The sequence below is a fragment of the Amia ocellicauda genome, chromosome 3, assembly GCF_036373705.1.
Source record: "Amia ocellicauda isolate fAmiCal2 chromosome 3, fAmiCal2.hap1, whole genome shotgun sequence".
Taxonomy (NCBI): Eukaryota; Metazoa; Chordata; class Actinopteri; order Amiiformes; family Amiidae; genus Amia; species Amia ocellicauda.
Window position 1 is genome coordinate 25052983 of NC_089852.1, and position 19988 is coordinate 25072970.

At 44.7% G+C, this 19988-nt stretch overlaps 3 protein-coding genes across 3 annotated transcripts; 1 reads left to right on the forward strand and 2 right to left on the reverse strand.

Moving 5' to 3' along the window:
* Positions 1 to 1954: 1954 nt before the first annotated feature.
* Positions 1955 to 5834, reverse strand: LOC136743131 (glucose-6-phosphatase catalytic subunit 1-like). The gene is made up of 5 exons (XM_066698651.1): positions 5419 to 5834; positions 4431 to 4540; positions 4175 to 4280; positions 3808 to 3923; positions 1955 to 3640 (listed from the first exon to the last, which is right to left on the reverse strand). Exons 1-5 carry the CDS (start codon positions 5646 to 5648, stop codon positions 3138 to 3140), a joined length of 1065 nt encoding a protein of 354 aa, XP_066554748.1. The 5' UTR covers positions 5649 to 5834; the 3' UTR covers positions 1955 to 3137.
* Positions 5835 to 9772: 3938 nt separating this feature from the next.
* On the reverse strand, positions 9773 to 13624 carry LOC136743147 (glucose-6-phosphatase catalytic subunit 1). The gene is made up of 5 exons (XM_066698652.1): positions 13313 to 13624; positions 13042 to 13151; positions 12487 to 12595; positions 11868 to 11983; positions 9773 to 11696 (listed from the first exon to the last, which is right to left on the reverse strand). Exons 1-5 carry the CDS (start codon positions 13540 to 13542, stop codon positions 11194 to 11196), a joined length of 1068 nt encoding a protein of 355 aa, XP_066554749.1. The 5' UTR covers positions 13543 to 13624; the 3' UTR covers positions 9773 to 11193.
* A 1782-nt stretch (positions 13625 to 15406) lies between these two features.
* Positions 15407 to 18930, forward strand: LOC136743163 (glucose-6-phosphatase catalytic subunit 1). Its single transcript, XM_066698653.1, has 5 exons — positions 15407 to 15942; positions 16849 to 16958; positions 17071 to 17176; positions 17736 to 17851; positions 18081 to 18930. Exons 1-5 carry the CDS (start codon positions 15725 to 15727, stop codon positions 18584 to 18586), a joined length of 1056 nt encoding a protein of 351 aa, XP_066554750.1. The 5' UTR covers positions 15407 to 15724; the 3' UTR covers positions 18587 to 18930.
* Positions 18931 to 19988: the final 1058 nt, after the last annotated feature.

The window sequence follows — 19988 nt, forward strand, 5'->3', positions numbered from 1 at the left end:
TGCCACCTCCATGCTTCACTGTACGGATGGTATTGGCCAGGTGATGAGCAGTGCCTGGTTTCCTCCAGACACGAGTTCAATCTTTGTTTCATCAGACCAGAGAATTTTGTTTCTCATGGTCGGAGAGTCCTTCAGGTGCCTTTTGGCAAACTGCAGGCAGGCTGTCATGTGCCTTTTACCGAGGAGTGGCTTCTGTCTGGCCACTCTACAATACAGGCCTGATTGGTGGAGTGCTGCAGAGATGGTTATTCTTCTGGAAGGTTCTCTCTCCAGAGAGACACGCTGGAGCTCTGTCAGAGTGACCATCGGGTTCTTGGTCACCTCCTTGACTAAGGCCCTTCTCCCCCGATCGCTCAGTTTGGCCGGGTGGCCAGCTCCAGGAAGAGTCCTGGTGGTTCCAAACGTCTTCCATTTACGGATGATGGAGGCCACTGTGCTCATTGGGACCTTCAATGCTGCAGAAATTTTTCTGTACCCATCCCCATATCTGTGCCTTGATACAATCCTGTCTCGGAGGTCTGCAGACAATTCCTTGGACTTCATGGCTTGGTTTGTGCTCTGACAAGCACTGTTAACTGTGTGACCTTGTATAGACAGTTGTGTGCCTTTCCAAATCATGTACAATCAACTGAATTTACCACAGGTGGACACCAATCAAGTTGTAGAAACATCTCAAGGATGATCAGTGGAAACAGGATGCACCTGAGCTCAATTTTGAGTGTCATGACAAAGGCTGTGAATACTTATGTACATGTGCTTTTTTTGTTTTTTATTTTTAATAAATTTGCAAAGATTTCAAACAAACTTCTTTCATGTTGTCATTATGGGGTATAGTTTGTAGAATTTTTAGGAAAATAATTAACTTAATCCATTTTGGAATAAGACTGTAACATAACAAAATGTGGAAAAAGTGAAGCGCTGTGAATACTTCCTGGATGCACTGTACGTTGTAATTTTTTTTTTTTCTGAATTTCCTTTTGCAAGTACTTTGGTTGGATTTTCGAGGGGGGAGAGAGATTTTATGTGAAGCACAAACGTTTAACCTAGATAAACAAAATACCAGACCAGTTAAAGAATTGTAAATCCAAGAAAAACAACACAGGAGCGGAAGCTCTGTATTAGGAAATGCATTTTTGTTTATGGGTGAGAGTTTAAAAATAATTCTGTATTGTTCAATTGTCAGTTTTCAGTGACCCATGTTCATTATTTTATCTACATTAAATCCAGGCCTGTTATTTGGGGGAAATCCAGAAATTCATTTTTTATTTTTCAAAAGTCAATTTTGTTATATAAAAAGAATCTTATCATAAACCATTGTTTTTAAAATACTGGATTTTGCAGTACAGAGGCTCATAGTGGGAAGACCTATAAGAGATGATCATGTGATTCCCAGCATTGCAATTTTCTAAGTTTTTAAAAATTAATTTTAATGATAATACATCAAGCTTCAAAATAATGATAATACATCAACCTTCAAAACTTTGGAAAGACGTCAACTGTTGCCGCATTACTTGTTTTCCTAATCTGCTTGCACCACAAACGTGTAGTTTTCAGGCACAGTACACAGAGATAGAAATGCAACAACAGATTAATAATTGTCAGCAACGGGGGGGCATGACGAACTGGGACACGTCAAGGGACAGGGCTACTGACCTGGGTGACATCTCTGACGTCAAATGCCTGGCTGCTTATGATATTGACCCCATGTTTTTAGCTAGAGAAGAAATGTAAGGCACGTGTCCCATCAGAATAATTAGTATTTTCCTGTTATTGAATATCTTGCTTCTGTAGTTTCCTGATTTATTCAACAGACTCCTCCAAAGTCTAATGGGAGAAGCTACATGGAGGTTTTGTGATTGGGTTGAAGGCGTTAAGAGCATTTTGCAACACAAATTTCTGCACGCTACCGATAAGTTATTTTACTAATTGATCTAGATAAATGAAGTAAACATGGAACTTTTAATAAACATATTTATTGAATAAACATACAGTTTACAAGCTAGTTTATACAAACGTAACATTAAAAAAAGCCCCACATTTGATACGGGAATATGTCTTTTGTGTAACCCTAATCTTTTCACAGTGTTAACAAAAATGTTTTTTTGTGTGTTTTTATTTACTGCAATTCAGGAGTAAATCTAAAATGAGAATGAATGGATTGTCAGCAGGTGAACAGACACATCCCAGCGAGAGAAAATGGCAGCAAGCAGTGAGAGCCTGTGATATCCAAATTACTGCTCATAAATAAGAAGGTTCAACAGTACTTAAAGTTAATTTAGTATAAATCAGTTAATTTAGTATTGATGCAGTGATTTGGTACTGAGGTTATAATAATTATCCTTATTGAGATGTACAAGCAAAAGGATAACTCTTGGTTATGCATCCTTTTACAATATGCTGCCCATTTCCTGCACTGTAAAGTGATATAAGTGCACACCTATTTGACAAGTGGTCCTTACGAGTATGTACTTCCCTAGAAATCATATTCTTGCTACATTGACTTGGTGAATTTAGCAGACATTGTGTGTGGAGATGGGAAGTGATTGTTCCCTCATTATAGGTACAGGAAAGATCCCGGATCCCAGGATTAACAGCACAAGTGAAAAGCTTCCTGAGGCGGGAGCTCCTGTTCGTTTCATGTATCAGTGGCTTTGCAGTATAATCTTCACCAAGTACCACAACTTTATAAGTAAAGGAATGTCGCTACATAACTACTGAATGAGAATTCCAGTATTTCCAAAGGATTGCGGTGAATTGTGGCGATTGTGGGAGATTATTAATTGTCATAAATGGGGGGCCTGGAAATAGAGAGAGATAAACTACTCTTTCAGTGCACACCCTTGGGACTGATACTGGTTTGGTTTCTGCTGTGCATTTCCCTGGAAGAATTCTATACAAAGATTGATACATGTTTCTCAATGTAGTAGTACAACAAGCCAATTGGAATGTCTGTGGCTTGCTTTTTCAACCCTCCTGAAGTCCTGCCCTGTGACTCCCAGTGGGCGTTTTCCCAGGGGATGCTGGAAACAGGATGGGACTAATACATGATGCCCCTTTAATGGTGGATTGAGCAGGCAGAGGGTTAAAGTTTGTTTTCAGTTCTGCAGTGCTGCACTGTTCTCAAGCATCACTCTGACTCAAAGCAGCTTCTTGCTGTGTGCGCTCAGGGCCCCGGACAGGCAGTAGGGAATGATGCCCACTGTGGCCAGGGGCACGGCGGCGCTCTTACAGAAGGACAGCAGGTAGAACAGTGCCTCTGTGTGTGTGGGCGGCTTGAAGGAGTCGAAGAGATGCAGCAGTAGTAAGGAGGCGATGATGCAGCCCAGCCTGAAGGGGGCGCTGCGGCCCGGCTTGCTCTCGGTGTAGAGCGGCGAGTGCAGTCCCAACCCCAGGCCGAACAGTGTGCCCAGGTTGCGCAGCAGGCTGGCGAAGGGCGTGGTGTCCATGTGCACCCACTCGGCTCGCACGCACCACCGCTTGGCTTTCTCCAGCGTCCAGAGCAGGTCCACGCCCAGCGCACGCAGGAGGAGGTAGAAGCCCAGAGCGAAGGTCAACAGGAACAGAGTGGTGTGCAGGTATCTCTTCAGACTGGCGCTGTAGATCCACTTGACTCTGCTGAAGGCCTCAGCCACAATCATGCCTTTGAAGGAAGAAATCATGTTTTACTCCCACAACAACAAGATCAAGAATCCATTCACTGCAGCTTTTAAACAATTTTAGTTGCCCTAGGACTATATTTGATGTTCTTTGCGAACTCATGAATGTTATATTATTGGTATCAATACTGGTGTTTCTCTAGTCACTGACCTGTGATGACCCCTGCGATGACCTGGTGTGGGAAGTGGGCGGCCAGGAAAACCCTGGAGAGACAGACACAGACCTGGACACCCCAGAACACTGCCCACAGTGCTCCACGCACACACCTGAGTACAGACAGAGAGAGAAGAGCTGTTAACAGAGCCCAATGTTCACAGTCTGCAGCACAACCCACGAAACTGCTGCATAATCTCAAGAGGGCACAATCCTCATTCAGCCAGAATATTAATATCAGGAAGCACAGCAAAATCACCCATATTCAGTGAACTCTGACAGTGTTAAATTTAAAACTTTTGTGTCAGACTGAACACTGTCAGAGTGCAGTGAACGTTTTGCTGTCTGGTTTTTAGCCACTCACCAGTTTTTCCCAGAATGCCCTTGTTTCTTTATCAGAATGGCCAGGAGTGATGTGACCATCACATAATACACTCCAGCAGACCCCATGGCGTGACCTGAAGGACTTCCTGTGTGGAGAAGAAAACAAATGTCATGCATTTCTGCAACGCTTTATTTTTTGGAAGATAATATTACTTTTAATTTATGAATGTAACAAAAGGCACCAGAAATATTGCTGAAGTTACAGGTTTGATTTGGAACAGATTGCTGAGACTCACCTGGGCCGGTTTCACAGGTAACTGGGAACTGCTCAATGTGTGGCACCGATGAGTTACTGTAGAAGGACGTCTCGTGGACCCACCAGTACGGTCTCTCTCCAAACAGGATCCTGTGCACAAAGGGGGGGAAAGAAGGCATGTCAAATGAAGAGTGGCAGGCTCTTGAAATGCACACTTTCACAGGCAGACATTTGTATCTGCAAAATAGTATTATCTCCTAATATGATAATTACTGTACACTTTTTTATGGGGCACATTCTTAGATGTGGTTGCAGCTGGCATTCCCCTGTGTGACTGGAATAGAATTGAAAAAAGTGCTTCTCTGATGTCTCATAGGGGCCTAATCACATCACAGGATGGTGTTGTAACAGTACGTTAATTTGTATGTGCGAGGCACAGCCAACTGATGAAGTGAACAACCTGCAGTCAAGTGCAGTACGATACTGTTAAGTACTGTTAATTTCAGGGAGGCTGAGCAATGTTACAGAAAAACAAAAAGGGGCATACACAGTCCAAGAATCAGCAGAAATAAAGAAGAGGCAGTTAGGGGAGAACAAATAACAGTGGCTGTGAGGAAGGTAGCAGGTGAGGCTCAGAGCCAGAGAGGACTAATATGTTATTTACCCCAGATTTGATTAAGGCCCTTCAGCAGGGCTAATATCTTACCTGCTCAGATCTAACCTTTCATACATGTGAAGAAATTGAAGTAGAATGGCTGTACATTGCCCTTATGCCCCAGTGCAGGAATATATATCAAGACAGTCACAACTGTGTATTGAGCTCTGTTCTCTCACAAGCCCTGGATTGTCACAGAGTTCAGGCAGAACAAACCAAGAAACACAGCATTGAGAAGCTGTGGACTATGGAGTAAGTGATCAGCCCTGACTGGCCTGATTAATCCTGATTCCCACTCCTTCCCTCCACCTCTCCATCCCTTCCTTCCTGCGTGTGAGTGCATGGCAGTGTGTGGCATGCAAGCTTTTCTTACCACTTGAAGACCAGGTTGAGCCAGTCCCCGATCACGGCTGTCCAGACGAGCTTGATGCCCACTGACTCGCACAGGTGGAACCAGACGGGAAAGAAGACAAAGAAGGTGTTCCTGAGGTCGGCGGCGAAGGAGATGAAGAGGAACCAGCTCTGGGCGCCTCTGTAGTGAGTCTGGAGGTACTCCACCGTGCTCACCCCGTACCCATGCACTGCATCCATGCCTGCCTCCATATCAAGGCTCTCGGTGCTGCTCGGTAGCCGTCTGCCCTGAACAGTCCTCAGTGTCTGCGTGTTGACTCAGTGCCGCCCTGTGTCTCTTGAGTTCTTGCCGCTGTTCTGTCACTTCAGTTTCTGACAAGTGCGCAGGAGCTTCAGTGCGCGTGTGATCAAGTGCTTTTCCGATTGCCTGTACACACACTGCTGCCTCTTTATATACCCATGCTGCTTAACGGTCAGGCCACTCCAGGGTCTGATCTTTGGACCCAAGGTAAAAAAAAAAAAAAGAGAGAGGGAGAGGGCCTTTCACAAACATCAAACATCAACGTCACAGCAGACCCGGGCAGACCCTGGCATCTCTCCCTTACATGAAACGTGCCAGCCACCCTCTCGATCCCTTAGCAAATTCAGCTATCGTTTATAGTGACTGTAAACCTGCAGAAGGGCGGCATGGTCATATAATTGTTGTGTCCAGTTCTAAAAGAATCATGATTGATTATTGGCAATGTAGATTGTGCTGGGTATTCCAGTGCAAACCCAGGAATGTAAACAGTGGAGCAATACAGAAAGAAATTAGAAGATCAATGTTTTACTTTTTTATTTGTATTTATCCTATCCTATACTATGAGCACCGAAAGTTAACAGAAAAGAATCTTCAGTTTGGTTGAGTAGAAATATTTGTTTACTGTGACAAGAAACTTGAAATTATGCAGCTGTAAACAGTGTGTTTAGTTTGGAGGAGCACAAATCTTTATGTTGACTTTGGTAGCCATTCAGTGGTCAGTGTTATCTAGTTTTCACAGAATGATTGAGCACTTAAAAAGAAAACAAGACATTCCGGCTGTGCATCAACACGTGTGCATATGCAAACTTTCCTTCCATTGAAAATAAATTACTTTGAAAAAATGGCAGCCATGCCCCATCACACAGAGCCCGTCCAGCTCTTCGCAGGCTTACAAAAATATCTTTGTTGGCTTTTTTTTTTTTTTAATACAAAATTATGAATATATAAAATGGTGCATTTCAGGGTCCAATTAGGTCAGTAATTCAAATTTCACCACCAAAAGTAAATGGCTCAGAGTGGTAAAATAAACAATGTTGATGCTGTAGTGCAGCAGTTGGAAGAAGTGCTCAACCGTTGTAGCACTCATTTCTAATGTATCAACACTGGCAAGTGTTCAGCATGCCATGGGGTGGCCATTAAAGCAGCACAGGACATGAGTCTTATCTGCTTGCTTATGATGCTGAGGCCTGTCAAAATCAAGGTCTTGCTGCCTGCCTGTTGTTTGCCTCTGTGAGCTGTAATCGACAAGGAGCTAAAAATAAAGCCTTTACACTGCACATCACGTTCTGTCCTCTCAGACTTGCTCCATCCTGTTCCTAATTAAAGATCTGCTCTCCTCAGCACTATTGCGCCCGGCTCAGTGGGAGGGCTGGCACTGATTAGGAGGAGGGAGTGCAATGCAGGGGGGGTGGGGGAGCAACAGTTGGGGCACCCTGGTATTGACCGAGCCGAGGCAAGTACTGAAACATGGGAGTGTGTTCCTTTCTGTGGAAAGAGGCTGTGAGGCAAGAGCCATTATCCTTGGAGATGCAGTAAAGTCGGCAAGTGTCCAGGAGGCTGCTCGTCCAGCTGTGAGGGTTAAATTATCATGGTTCTTTGCATGCAATTTAACAGGAAGAGTAATGGGCCTGACTTATTCCAGTGGGAAACAGCACTGTGTTGAGAGGTGTACTGAACTCGATGATGATGATAATTACAGTACAGGAACATCCTGTTCCAAGTTTTCTGTGGGAGAATATCTACCAACAAATCCTAGGGGCCCCCCATATCTTAAACAATTTTAAGGGCTAGTGAAAGTTTATGGCAGCACTTCAGTTAGTTTGAGGTGAGCCAGATGTCATTTATTGGCCCAAATCTGCAGATTGTGCCATGACCCCTTATTTGTGACATTCAATGAATACCAAATCGGTAACACTTTATAATAAGGCGCTGTGATTCCTCATGAATTAATATATGTTTATCACAGGATTAAAACATAAAAATCTCATGAACATCATCTGAGTTCTGAGGCTTAACACATGAACCCTAAGCCTTACCCTGTTACACATGTGATCAACATTAGAACTCAGATGAAGTACATGACTTATTTATGTGTTAATCCTGTTGTATTAATTATTCAAGAGGAATCACACCACTGATTTTAAAGTGTGACCATGAGATCAACAGGAAACAATTGCATACCGTTCTGTCCAGCTAACAAACAACAAACCAAACAAAAATATGTTTTGCACAAAGACTGACATTCCAGTTGTGCAGCTTGATAAAACAGGCCAAAAAGATCAACGTATCTGTCCTGAATTCCAGTATGGAACAACACAGCATGGGTTATTTACTGGAGGTACAGCCACCTTTGTCAGTGTTATGTGGAGGCAGGCAGGGCTGTGACGTGTAGCCCTTGCTCTCCTGAACCTGTGTGTGTGCATGTCAGCACAGTGGGCTTGAAAAACAGGTTAATGATTGCTACCCTGTCTGGCGGGCCATGTGACAGAGGGTGTCGGAGGGTATCTTTGATGGGTTGCGTGCATTGTTGCTGTCTGGGTATAGTGAAGTGACTCTGGTGTGATCAGAGGTATTTGTGTCAGGAACACTGGACGCTTATGTGCACTCTCACACTATCAGGGGTGAATACAGTATGAGAGACTACTGCCATTGTTTCATGGCATCCTATCCCCTGTTGCCTGCCTCTGTGCCATTGGAGTCACAGACAGATCCGTGTTTTTAATTAATCTGTAAGTGCTCAAGTGCTGTAAGTGATTTGGTGAAAGCCTGGGGCGTCAGGGGGGAGGTCAGACTGGGGGTTGCTGGTCCGAATCCACAGGGTGCAATCTTCTGACTGTGTCTCAGAGTTCTTTACAAACACATCAATTAAAACGGTGCTTTCCTCAGTCACATGGATGGGTAATCTTTGGAGAGAAAAGCAGGAAACACAATACTGAAACATGAAAGCACCTGATAATTGTGAAATCTAAGAATTTGAAATTAAACAGTACATGTTTTGGCTTTAAACTGAGACTTTTGTAAGTTTTTGTAAAGTGAGTAACCATTGGCTTATTTTACACATCGAATTACCAAAGCTACGCAACTTTGTTTTCCTTTCGAGTTTTCGTATGTGTTATGGGGTATGCATAGTCATCCTATTATATTAGGCCTCTAAAAAATGGTGTCAAGCCACATGGAAACGTGTACTATAAATATGGTTGGCTTGTGTAGATTTTCTTTGCAGAACCCCACTCTGAGAGTCTGAGAGAGAGAGAGAGGGGCTTCAATAGGAACTGCTGAGGGGAGCCTGCAACCAGATTTGCTGGAGATGTTTCAGGTCACGGGGGAGGTGGGTTTATTGAGGCCAGTGTCTTTGCAGTTGTACACTCTTTGACAATGTTGTGTATTTTATTCTAAGCCTCAGATAACAGCAAATCATGCTGGTTGCCTTTTAAGTACTCAAGCCAAGGTATCTCTGTGGCCTACTGTCTCTTTCGGGGGATGACAGAGAGCTTGTATACATAGTTGAGCCACTGCCAACTGTCTTCAGAGCTATAAAAGTGATAGATGCCATTGTTATTTCTCTCAAAAACAGACGATCCAGTCCACATAACTTTTGGTCAGTTGTACTTGTGTTATGTACGGTTACCACCAGAGTTCAATTTGTGAAAAAATAACAGAGTGGGGGGAGGGGGGCGGGCAGTCCATTACTGGTTTGTTTACTGGATTGGTGCTGGTGGTAGTGAGTGGGTGATTGGGGGCTGAATCTACAAACACATACTAGAAGTGGGGATATACTGTGCCCCCACTGGTGATTCAATATAACGATGGTGGTGGATGAAAAAAGCAGAAGGGGGAAATCCCTGTCATTTACGACTGCAAATCGCACCCTGGTTTACACCGAATCTCTGAATGTATAGGTTTCTGTGTTCAGGATGATAGGTTCAGGGTGGCTCTGCTTTTTAACCAGAAGATAATGAAATACATCTCCATTCTGCACAGGTAACTTTCTGTTTCAGTGTCATTAGAGCCCTAGTGCTACCCTGAAGCACTGTTGTGTGCACAGCTATAAACAGTCACCACAAAAAGGTTTTTTTTAACCTTTTTATTATAAAACAAGAACAGGTCTGAAAAATATTGGAAAACAAAAGAAAATGTAGTCATTTGCAAAGAATAGATCTTGGCTTTGCAATATAAGCTCCAATGTGCAACAAAGCTTATTTGCACAGATGACAGTTTAACTGCTGCTTCTTGTTGGAAGTTTCCTTTTCTTAAGAATGTTCATATGAGACTGTGCGTTTGCCATAGTTTCCAAATAGGAATCAGGAATGCACTTCATTCAAATACTGACCATAGCCCTTAGTTAAATGTGAATGTAAGAAAAACAGTCCTGTTCAGAATCTTAAACTAGGCCGGCAGCAACATAAAGAAATTTGCATTTTTGTATCACAGCCACTGCAGTGATATCAATTGAAAATGTTGACTTCCATGCTCTGAACCAGGGTCTCTTGACTTCAGTTCGCTTTCAGTGGAGAATCAGTTATGAAGCCTCAGATTTCATACAAATTCAAGGAATTCAAGGGTCACTTTTAAGTCAATGTTTAGAGACTCTGCACTTAAAAAGTAGAGAAACACTTTTATGCATGTTTCATAAATACTGTTTCCTGAGAAGTGGCCACTCCTGTCAAATATAAGCACAATCTCCATCTTTCTTCAGCTGCATTCAAAAACTGGTTTGAGTTTAACAGAGGTTACACTTCTGCATCTGTGTCAGTCTGTGCTCATGTGTTCTGTTGCTATTTAATCAACAGCGCCCTGGTTATGAGAGAGCAGTACATGCTGCCTTTGATCAGAATGATTATTTTGGTTATACTGTTTGGTATTGAATGCAGGGCCGTACCTCTTAAAACAGCACTTCACAGTAGTATCCTCCCCTGAGCACCAGAGAGGAACGAGGTAGGACAAAATCAGACATTATTCGCCTTCATTGCAGGTGTCCCTGGGAAACGGGCTGAGCGAATCAGAAGGTCCCTTGCTATTTTTGTCCTATTTTGGTTTCATTTTGTTTAAGAGGCTTTTTGTTCGGCCTCTCTGCATGATCACAGTGGAGGTTGCTGCTTCTACTTCAAACAGGGGGTAAGCACTTTAGAAACATCACCAGCGATAAGCTATGACTCAAAAATACTAACACCTCATGGATTCCGTCCATTTTTGTGCAATATGTAATGGATGTCTGTGCCCTACGTGTGTCTGAATTGAATAAGCTCTAAAGAGTCATTGTACTGACCGTCCCTAATCCCTGAGTGCCAGGTTTGAAGTCTGACAGTGTATCACAGTTCAGGAACACAGAGAATCTCTTCTGGTGTTCAGTTTTTCAACCAGAGGAAGGTGAAGTTCTAGAACAATGTTGCCCAAGAGTTGTATTTTCAATGCCAAGACTTGAAGGCAGCAGTTCTCTGGGTTGGTTTAGCTCCAGTCTTGGCTCTGGTAGAACTCTTCTCTCTCTCTATCACTGGCTCAGAGCAGCTTCTTGCTGTGTGCGCTCAGGGCCCCGGACAGGCAGTAGGGAATGATGCCCACTGTGGCCAGGGGCACGGCGGCGCTCTTACAGAAGGACAGCAGGTAGAACAGTGCCTCTGTGTGTGTGGGCGGCTTGAAGGAGTCGAAGAGATGCAGCAGTAGTAAGGAGGCGATGATGCAGCCCAGCCTGAAGGGGGCGCTGCGGCCCGGCTTGCTCTCGGTGTAGAGCGGCGAGTGCAGTCCCAACCCCAGGCCGAACAGTGTGCCCAGGTTGCGCAGCAGGCTGGCGAAGGGCGTGGTGTCCATGTGCACCCACTCGGCTCGCACGCACCACCGCTTGGCTTTCTCCAGCGTCCAGAGCAGGTCCACGCCCAGCGCACGCAGGAGGAGGTAGAAGCCCAGAGCGAAGGTCAGCAGGAACAGAGTGGTGTGCAGGTATCTCTTCAGACTGGCGCTGTAGATCCACTTGACTCTGCTGAAGGCCTCAGCCACAATCATGCCTTTGAAGGAAGAAATCATGTTTTACTCCCACAGTTTTTTGTTTTTAGCAAATAGCATTTATATAATTTATTGTATTGATTAATTATGTATATTATTGATTGATTATTGCTATTACTGCTTCCAAGGCATCAATACCAGTGGCCAACACTGGAGTATCTGTAGTCACTAACCTGTGATGACCCCTGCGATGACCTGGTGTGGGAAGTGGGCGGCCAGGAAGACCCTGGAGAGACAGACGCAGACCTGGACACCCCAGAACACTGCCCACAGTGCTCCACGCACACACCTGAGCACAGACAGAGAGGTACCATTACCAGACAGCCCAGGCTCACATACTCAATGCAAACACAATTACTAGATAACAGCAGGGTGACTTTAAATTACATGATGGCTTATGTGTGTAGTGTCAGATATTGCAGGATAAGTGAGACCTGAATGCAGGTCAGCATTTTCTTACAAAATCAATATAGGCTTCTTAGCTTTTCCCCCTTGCTTTAGTCATGTCCATTTTTACATTTCATAGTGTGTACATTGAGTCGCTTTTTGGTGTCGTCTTTTGAACTGGAATGAAATTGCATTTTCACAACAATCACTGGAGATTGCGTTATCTTACAATAGAGTACAATGAGAGGACAGCAGCAGGGCAACAGGACATATAGGAAAAAACAGCCGAGTAATCAGCATGTTTCACAGATAAATGGCATGGGCCTAACAATTAACAGATAAAGTATCAGCGATATCCGGTCTTTCTCTACAATGGGACAGAGCCTGGAGTAATCGAGTCCTTACCAGTTTGTCACACCGCTGGTCTGTTTTTTCTTTAACAAGATGCTGAGAATGGAAGTCACCATGACATAGTACACTCCTGCAGCTCCCATAGCGTGACCAGATGGACTTCCTGTCCAAGAGAGAGGAAATAGCCTATTTAGCACTCAAGTCAAAACTGAGAAATGGTATTTCATGAGCAAAATTAAGGTCAGTCTGATTTGCTCCAATTTTATGTTCCATCATAACTGCTGTATTGACACAATTTATTTCACAATTGACTTTGGATTGAAGAGACCTATATCCACCCCTACACACACAGGAACAGATTTTGGGCACCACTTGCCATGTTTGGTTGTTACAATCATTGTCCTAAACCACTTGGACTGGGTGTATCTTTCCACTGTCCCATTACTGTGAGCTTTGGAAGATTTTTATAAATATAACACTGCGCCAACCAACAGGACATGTTGGTTACAAAGTGATTTCTCCACATTATTATATTATATATTATTAAAGACTATGAATCTTGCCGCCTCCACAGAGAGGTGTGTGTGTGTGTGTATTCTGCCCACTCACCTGGGCCGGTCTCACAGGTAACTGGGAACTGCTCAATATGTGGCACAGATGAGTTACTGTAGTAGGATGTCTCATGGACCCACCAATACGGTCTCTCTCCAAACAGGATCCTGTCCACACAGAAATACAAGTGTGAGAAAATTAGCTTGTCTTATGTATGAATTGCATGTACATCTCCTTCTCCAGAGTTTGTATTATATTTAAAAATAACCGTTCCTGTGCATGCATAAAAACACCAGTTTATCTCTTTAAACTCCAGTTTCTCTCTTACCACTTGAAGACCAGGTTGAGCCAGTCCCCGATCACGGCTGTCCAAATGAGCTTGATGCCCACTGACTCGCGCAGGTGGAACCAGATGGGGAAGAAGACAAAGAAGGTGTTCCTGAGGTCGGCAGCGAAGGAGATGAAGAGGAACCAGCTCTGAGCGCCTCTGTAGTGAGTCTGGAGGTACTCCACCGTGCTCACCCCATACCCGTGCACTGCTTCCATGCCTGCCTCCATCTCTAGATTCTCGGTGCTGCTAGGTAGCCCTCTGTCTGTCTCTCGATCCACAGCCCTCGCTGGTGCGTCCTGCAGCAGTGCTGTACCCGCTGCCTCTGTCCCGTTTTTATACTGCGTGGCCCACAGTTGCACCGCATGCTCACAAGCTGATCTTTGGACTCATAGAGCTATATGTTCATAAAAAGAAACAAGTTGTGCCAGGGAAAAGTTACTGAACACTAGTTACATCACAGCAGCCTGTGACAAAACAAGTTTCCAGGAGCAAAAGAAAAACACCCACCTGTTAGACAGCCGCCACCTGCATTAACCCTTTGGCAGCCCTGCAGGCGAGGTATACAATATGGCTGAGCAGATATATAGGGCTCATATTCAGTAACTTATGAACATGGAACAAAGCATTGCCCTTAAAGGCAATTTAAACCAAATAATCCTGTATAATTTAGTCTAAATGGCAGCGGATAGTGTGTATGTGCTTGAGAACAGGGAGGTGAGTTCTAGGTTGATCCAGTGTGGAGATGGTCTCTAGGGTTTACTGGGTAACACTGTACAATCATTAGCAACAATTCTTCATGAATGAATGTATGAATCCCACAGGAATAACATACAAATGCCTCACACACTTCCACTGAGTTTTTTGAATTCTGATCACCTGTAGAGCACACTTAGTCTGTACCCTCTCCCAAACTCCAACCCTCAACTTGTTAATCATAGGTTCATGGCCGAACTCAGATTAAGTGTGTGAGGTATTCATGTTTATTCCTACATCAGTTCATTAAGCGCTGGTGCTTATTATTGTGAAGGGAAACTGTTCATCTGAAATGTGGTGCTCCTGAGCACTGGTGCAAGCCAAGTTGTTTAAAATTAACCTGAATTCAACTTCTCTCTTCAGTACACTGGAGGTGGACCTCTGGCATAAACACATCCTCTTATTGTTTGTTACTTTGTTTGTAGGTTTTACGCTTAAAACGGCGATGTGGCAGGGCTCAGATAATGGCATCTGTTGGAGCCAACTTGTGTACCAGTGCAGCAGCCAGGCTCAAATTCGCATCAAAGTGCGTGGGGGAAAAGCACTTCCCTGGATGCCTCTGCCAGTGACAGTGTGCTCTGTGCTGGCGACTTGTTTGCTTATGTGTGGACGGTGAACAACAGCAACTAATCAGCTGTGAGGGGAGGGCAGATTAATCATTGGCAGGCTGTAATATTCCTCTGGCAAATGAGAGAGGGTCTGTGTTGTGCTGTTCAGGGTGGGAGGGAGGGAGGTATTCTCATGTGCGAAGGGGATTTGAGGAGTCCTCTCCTTAGCTATTGACTTGGTCCCTGTAATGTGTCCTGTGCTGTGTTTGTGCATATTGTTGCTGGACCCTGAAGAAACCCACAGCGCACATACAACAAGCACGCTGCACGTGAGCATTGAAATGGAAAACCACAAAAGACACGTGAACACGCTGCTTCAGAGCACAGAGTCCAGCACAACAAGCACACACAGAGCACAGGACACATTATAGGGACACAGAGTAAATAGGTTTTTGTTTGGTTAGCATTTCTGCCTGGCAGTTTTGGAATGGGTTTTAGTCTGGATTTATTTTTTGAAAAGCTTAATATCAAGTGAATCAGGCCCATCCCTACACTTCATACTGTGTTCAGATATCACCCAATACACACACTGTTGGAGCCGGGAGTGACAGGCGCTGTCTCGTGCACAGGAAAGGAAGTTAAGGTGCACTGCTGGATATTGCAATAAAGAGCAACATCTTGGTCGTGGCTCCTGACGTGAAGGGCCAGATCAATATGACTACTAACACTTTTCCTACTAATAACTGTTTTAGGACTTTGTTTCGCCCTACAGAAAAGGAAAAGACCAAAATAAACCCACTTATCCTAAAAACAAGTCACGTGATGTCTTTGGTTGGCCAATGGCTGTGCGTGGTGGTTGGGGGACGAGCAGATTAGCAAGGTACTGCTGGAAGACAGGACACTGACACAGACTGCTGTTTATCAGTGCAGGCTTACCCCCATGGCTGAAAGGTTAAGGGAACTGTCCTGGATTCCCTGAAAGGCAAACAAATACACCTGATCTGCTATAAAGTCAGGCAGGGGGGGACAGCAGTGCAGTTCTGGGAGTTCAGCGGTGCTGCAGTAGAGTCGTGCTCAGAGACACTCAGAGGGACGTGACTGTTGGCTCATGGACTGGCTGCACAGTGCTGGAGTGGACGTGGCTGTCCACCTGCAGGCCCGGTTCAGCGCCTACGAGGACTGGTTCCACCTGGCCTCCTCCGTGGCCGACCTGCACACGCCCATCTTCATCTTCTTCCCCCTGTGGTTCCACCTGCGCCCGTCAGTGGGCGTCAAGCTCATCTGGGTGGCCGTGATAGGGGACTGGCTCAATCTGGTGTTGAAATGGTAAGCAGCAAAACCTAATTAGTATATGTCATATGTCTGTATATGTCAGTATATGTATATTTATTGATTTATTTTACAATTGTGGAACATAGATAAAAGCTGTGTTGTCCATAATCCTAGCTTTTATTCCTTTGAATAGGAAATGATCACTGCTAAGGTCTCTTTCTCCAGCACTGCCATACCCCTTCCCAGCCAAACCCCCGACCCCCTCTGGATGCTTAGGACCAGCTCTGGGATATATGCAATTTGGCAACCCTGTTGTAAGGCTTTGGGTGTAGAGAGACAGGCAGAGTTTGTCATTGTGAACACAGCTACTAGGCTCCTGCCAGGTATCTCTACTGCTCACAATGTTGATTCAACGCAGAGAAACTCATGACAGATGCGTGTCAGTTTTGCTAATTGTTAGAGGGAAAGAGGATTAAACAATTGCATGCAGTGCAATGCATAAATGTTTGGGTTAAGATGTCTGTTTTATAACATGTTTTCAGAGTCAAAAAGGGCAGTTTCACTATCCAAGTATAGATTACATGGCTGTGCAATACCCTTTGGTTGTGCAACGTTTCCCTTTGCAGAGTGTTTATCAGTTTGCTCAGTGTTCTTGGGTCTGTTCTAGATAGGCCTTCAGCCATGAATAGCAGATTTGCATTATTTTAATTTCTGTTTAACAGATGGTTAAAGTTGAAAGTTGATCAGTTTCAGACAAAACTTCAGAAAAAACGTCTTACTTGACTTGCCTTATTTGGGAATAACACCTCACTGTGAAACTGTGTTTTTTAGCTGCTGGTTTCAGTCAGTTCGGTTTAGCAAGTTCGTGGAAAGACTACACATCACATCAGTCGATGTGCAGTGGACTGAGCTGTGAACTCAGAGGGTGATGCTGGTTGTGTGGGTTCTTGTTCTGGACAGGGTTCTGTTTGGAGAGAGGCCCTATTGGTGGGTCCACGAGACACAGTTCTATGGTTCCATTCCGGCGCCCGTGCTGCGGCAGTCCCCCATCACCTGTGAAACTGGGCCAGGTACTTGGAGCGAGCTCTCTGTTTTTGCCTTTCTATCTTTAATTTTTCCTGTGTCCGAGTCTCAATCTGTTATCTGTTATCTGTTATGCCTGTGCTGTGTGCATTCCCACAGGCAGTCCCTCGGGCCACGCCATGGGATCCGCGGGGGTGTGGTATGTGATGGTAACGGCTGTACTCTCCATTGCCTCTGAGAAAAAGCACTCCTCTCTCCTGACTGGGTGAGTAATGTGTGTATACTGAACCAATGGGTTGGGTGGGGACAGAACTGTGTTTTGTAGTGTTTTCTATAGTCAGTCCTTGTTTTCAGAAGTGTCTTGCTGGAGTGTACAGTTGTGAAGACATTATGAAAAAGAACTGTTAGGTATTTATCTAAACTTGGGGCCGGATTAAATCAAAACTTTGAGCCACCCCTAATAGCAAACTACAAACCTGTACATCATAGCGGTTACATTTATGATTAGAAGAAGGTGGCATCTTACAAAAAATGAAGCCGCAACTGAGTACAGTTCTGTAGTTTTCTATTAGCGGGTGGGTCAAAGTTTTGATTTAATTCAGCCCTTGATCAAATTGTTGCTCCCCTGTCAAAAAAACCTCCTGAAAGGTTACCAAATGATGGTGTACAGAAACAGGTGAGAACCTCACTATATCGCTCTCATAATTAGGTTTTTTTCAAACAGGGCCCATCTCTGACACCTAACTAGCAAGCAGCATGTTTAATGAAGTGCCTGTAATGTCATTCATACCTTTGGTGCTCTGTCCCTCTGTCCCTCTGTCCAGAGCCCTGCACGTGGTACTGTGGACCCTGCTGTGTGCGGTGGAGCTGATCGTTTGCATGTCCAGGGTCTATGTTGCTGCCCATTTCCCACACCAGGTCATCACAGGTGTCATCTCAGGTGAGAGGTACCAGCCAGAGCTTCAAAATCAATTTTTGATGTTAAACCCATGAAAATGTTCACATAATTAGCTGATATCGGCAACCTTCACATGTATTATTATGTGGGGATATTGGCCATAGTTTGTTTTAATGGTTCTTAGCTTTTCAAACACTCAACTGTCTGTTTGCTGTCCCATGTGTTTTTCCCTCACTGCTGTGTGTTATAACCGTGTGTCTTTCATTGCCAGGCATCATCGTGGCGGAGGTGTTTTCCCGAGTGCAGTGGATCTACCGTGCCAATATGATGAGGTACCTCCTCACCACTCTGTTCCTGCTGACCTTTGCTCTGGGCTTCTATCTGCTGCTGCTCGCGCTGGGCGTGGACCTGCTCTGGACGCTGGAGAAAGCGAAGCGGTGGTGCGTGCGAGCCGAGTGGGTCCACATGGACACCACGCCCTTTGCCAGCCTGTTGCGCAACCTCGGCACCCTATTCGGCCTTGGGCTGGGCCTGCACTCGCCGCTCTACACTGAGAGAAAGCCGGGCCGCAGCGCCCCCTTCAGACTAGGCTGCATCACCGCCTCGCTGCTGCTGCTGCAGCTCCTGGATCTGTTTCACTTCTCTTCTGAAAATGAGCTGCTCTTCTACATGCTCTCCTTCTGCAAGAGCGCCACTGCCCCATTTATCACTGTGGCCCTCGTACCCTGGGCCCTCTCTGGCTTCTGTCAGCACCAGGGCAGGAAGAAGGACTGGTGAACTCAGAGGGGTGCCACATTCACCCACGCAGGTTGAGCACCCCACCAGGGAGTCTCTGCTTTGATATCCGCTGACACCGAATCGGTGCAATCATCAGCACAGAGGATGAATTAACTCCTGGCCAATTCCCATGATTGTGGCCAGAATCCAAGGTCTGAAATGTTTGAGCACCAGACTGCAGTATGCCTGTGTTTGTGCTTTGAAGCTGTAAACGAAACGCTAGATGAAAATGTACTATTTCACTTGGTGAGCACTTGATGAAAATGCTATGAGAATGTATTTCTATTTTATTGTTTTTAAATTGAGCCTTGTTGGCTATTAAAATACAGGAGAGAAGAATCCAAGGTGTAGCCTCAGTCTTCTGCCCAGAGTAAGAGTAACATAAAGTAACACAAGTAATAGCACGTGTAAGTGGTGTTTCCCAATCTTGTCAAGTCCAACACACACATGTACTTCACTTCCCGCCTTCCCACCCGAGCATTAACTTGAAAACAACACTAAATTTCAGTGAAGAGAGCATTATTTTGATTGAATTAACTACATTTTGCATAGTTTTGATGTGGCACCTCTTGTCTATGCATTGGTGGCTGGCCACAAAGAGGGAGAATACTTGATTCACTGTTTTCCATATCGGCATGTCATGTACATACAGTATAATGCAGTATAGTATTTAGTACTTAAAGAGTACTAGTAAATAAATGCTTATCATTGGGATAATAGTCTGTATCAGGTTAATTGTGCTGTTCATTCTTAAATGTTGCCTTCCCTACTGATTTCAGTCATAAGCCTGATGTTGGTTGTGGCTAAACTGTCCCATGTTATTCTGAAAGTGACTGATGAGCACAACAAGCAACCTGGGAGAGGTTTCAGCAGCCCCTTGGGTGAATGTGGCCTCGGCACCCTGAGGGGATCTCAGCTGCAGAAACATTGTCTGAACTCCATGGTGCTCCCCCACCACATTTCCTGTCGTGCTCAGCTCCCAGCGGTTTTGTTTTAGTTTAGATTTTTGGTGGATAAAGGTCAGTCGGCACGGCACCCAGCACGGGGAGGAAGTAATAGCTTAGAACAGAACAAACGTAGGAATAAAGTAAGGATAAAGATGCAGATTAGAGACAGTGATCTTGTCATTCATCAGCAGCCTTTTCAGTGTTAGACGAATCCTGTGCCACCCAAAAAAGTATTCTTAAACAATTAATTCTCAGCTAGAAGTACCTCCTTTTCCATAATGGTTCGTAAACAAATGGTTTCTATGCACTGCCACCTTATTGTGAACTAAGAATTCACTTGGCAATGCTTCAGACTCTGTTGATCTTCTGCCAGTTGTGAAATTAAGCTGTGAAATCTGAGCCTACATGCAGGGCAGACACATCAGACAGGTGAATTAACTCTACCCTGGACAGAG

Excerpts from the sequence above, each read along its gene's own strand:
- LOC136743163 (XM_066698653.1), top strand. The coding sequence starts at position 15,725 with ATGGACTGGCTGCACAGTGCTGGAGTGGACGTGGCTGTCCACCTGCAG. Across the intron at positions 15,943-16,848 it reads CTCAATCTGGTGTTGAAATG|GGTTCTGTTTGGAGAGAGGC; the intron begins GTAAGCAGCAAA and ends TGTTCTGGACAG. Across the intron at positions 16,959-17,070 it reads CACCTGTGAAACTGGGCCAG|GCAGTCCCTCGGGCCACGCC; the intron begins GTACTTGGAGCG and ends GCATTCCCACAG.
- LOC136743147 (XM_066698652.1), bottom strand. The coding sequence starts at position 13,542 with ATGGAGGCAGGCATGGAAGCAGTGCACGGGTATGGGGTGAGCACGGTG. Across the intron at positions 13,152-13,312 it reads CTCAACCTGGTCTTCAAGTG|GATCCTGTTTGGAGAGAGAC; the intron begins GTAAGAGAGAAA and ends CTGTGTGGACAG. Across the intron at positions 11,984-12,486 it reads ACCAGCGGTGTGACAAACTG|GTGTGTGCGTGGAGCACTGT; the intron begins GTAAGGACTCGA and ends GTCTGTGCTCAG.
- LOC136743131 (XM_066698651.1), bottom strand. The coding sequence starts at position 5,648 with ATGGAGGCAGGCATGGATGCAGTGCATGGGTACGGGGTGAGCACGGTG. Across the intron at positions 4,541-5,418 it reads CTCAACCTGGTCTTCAAGTG|GATCCTGTTTGGAGAGAGAC; the intron begins GTAAGAAAAGCT and ends CTTTGTGCACAG. Across the intron at positions 4,281-4,430 it reads TACCTGTGAAACCGGCCCAG|GAAGTCCTTCAGGTCACGCC; the intron begins GTGAGTCTCAGC and ends TTCTCCACACAG.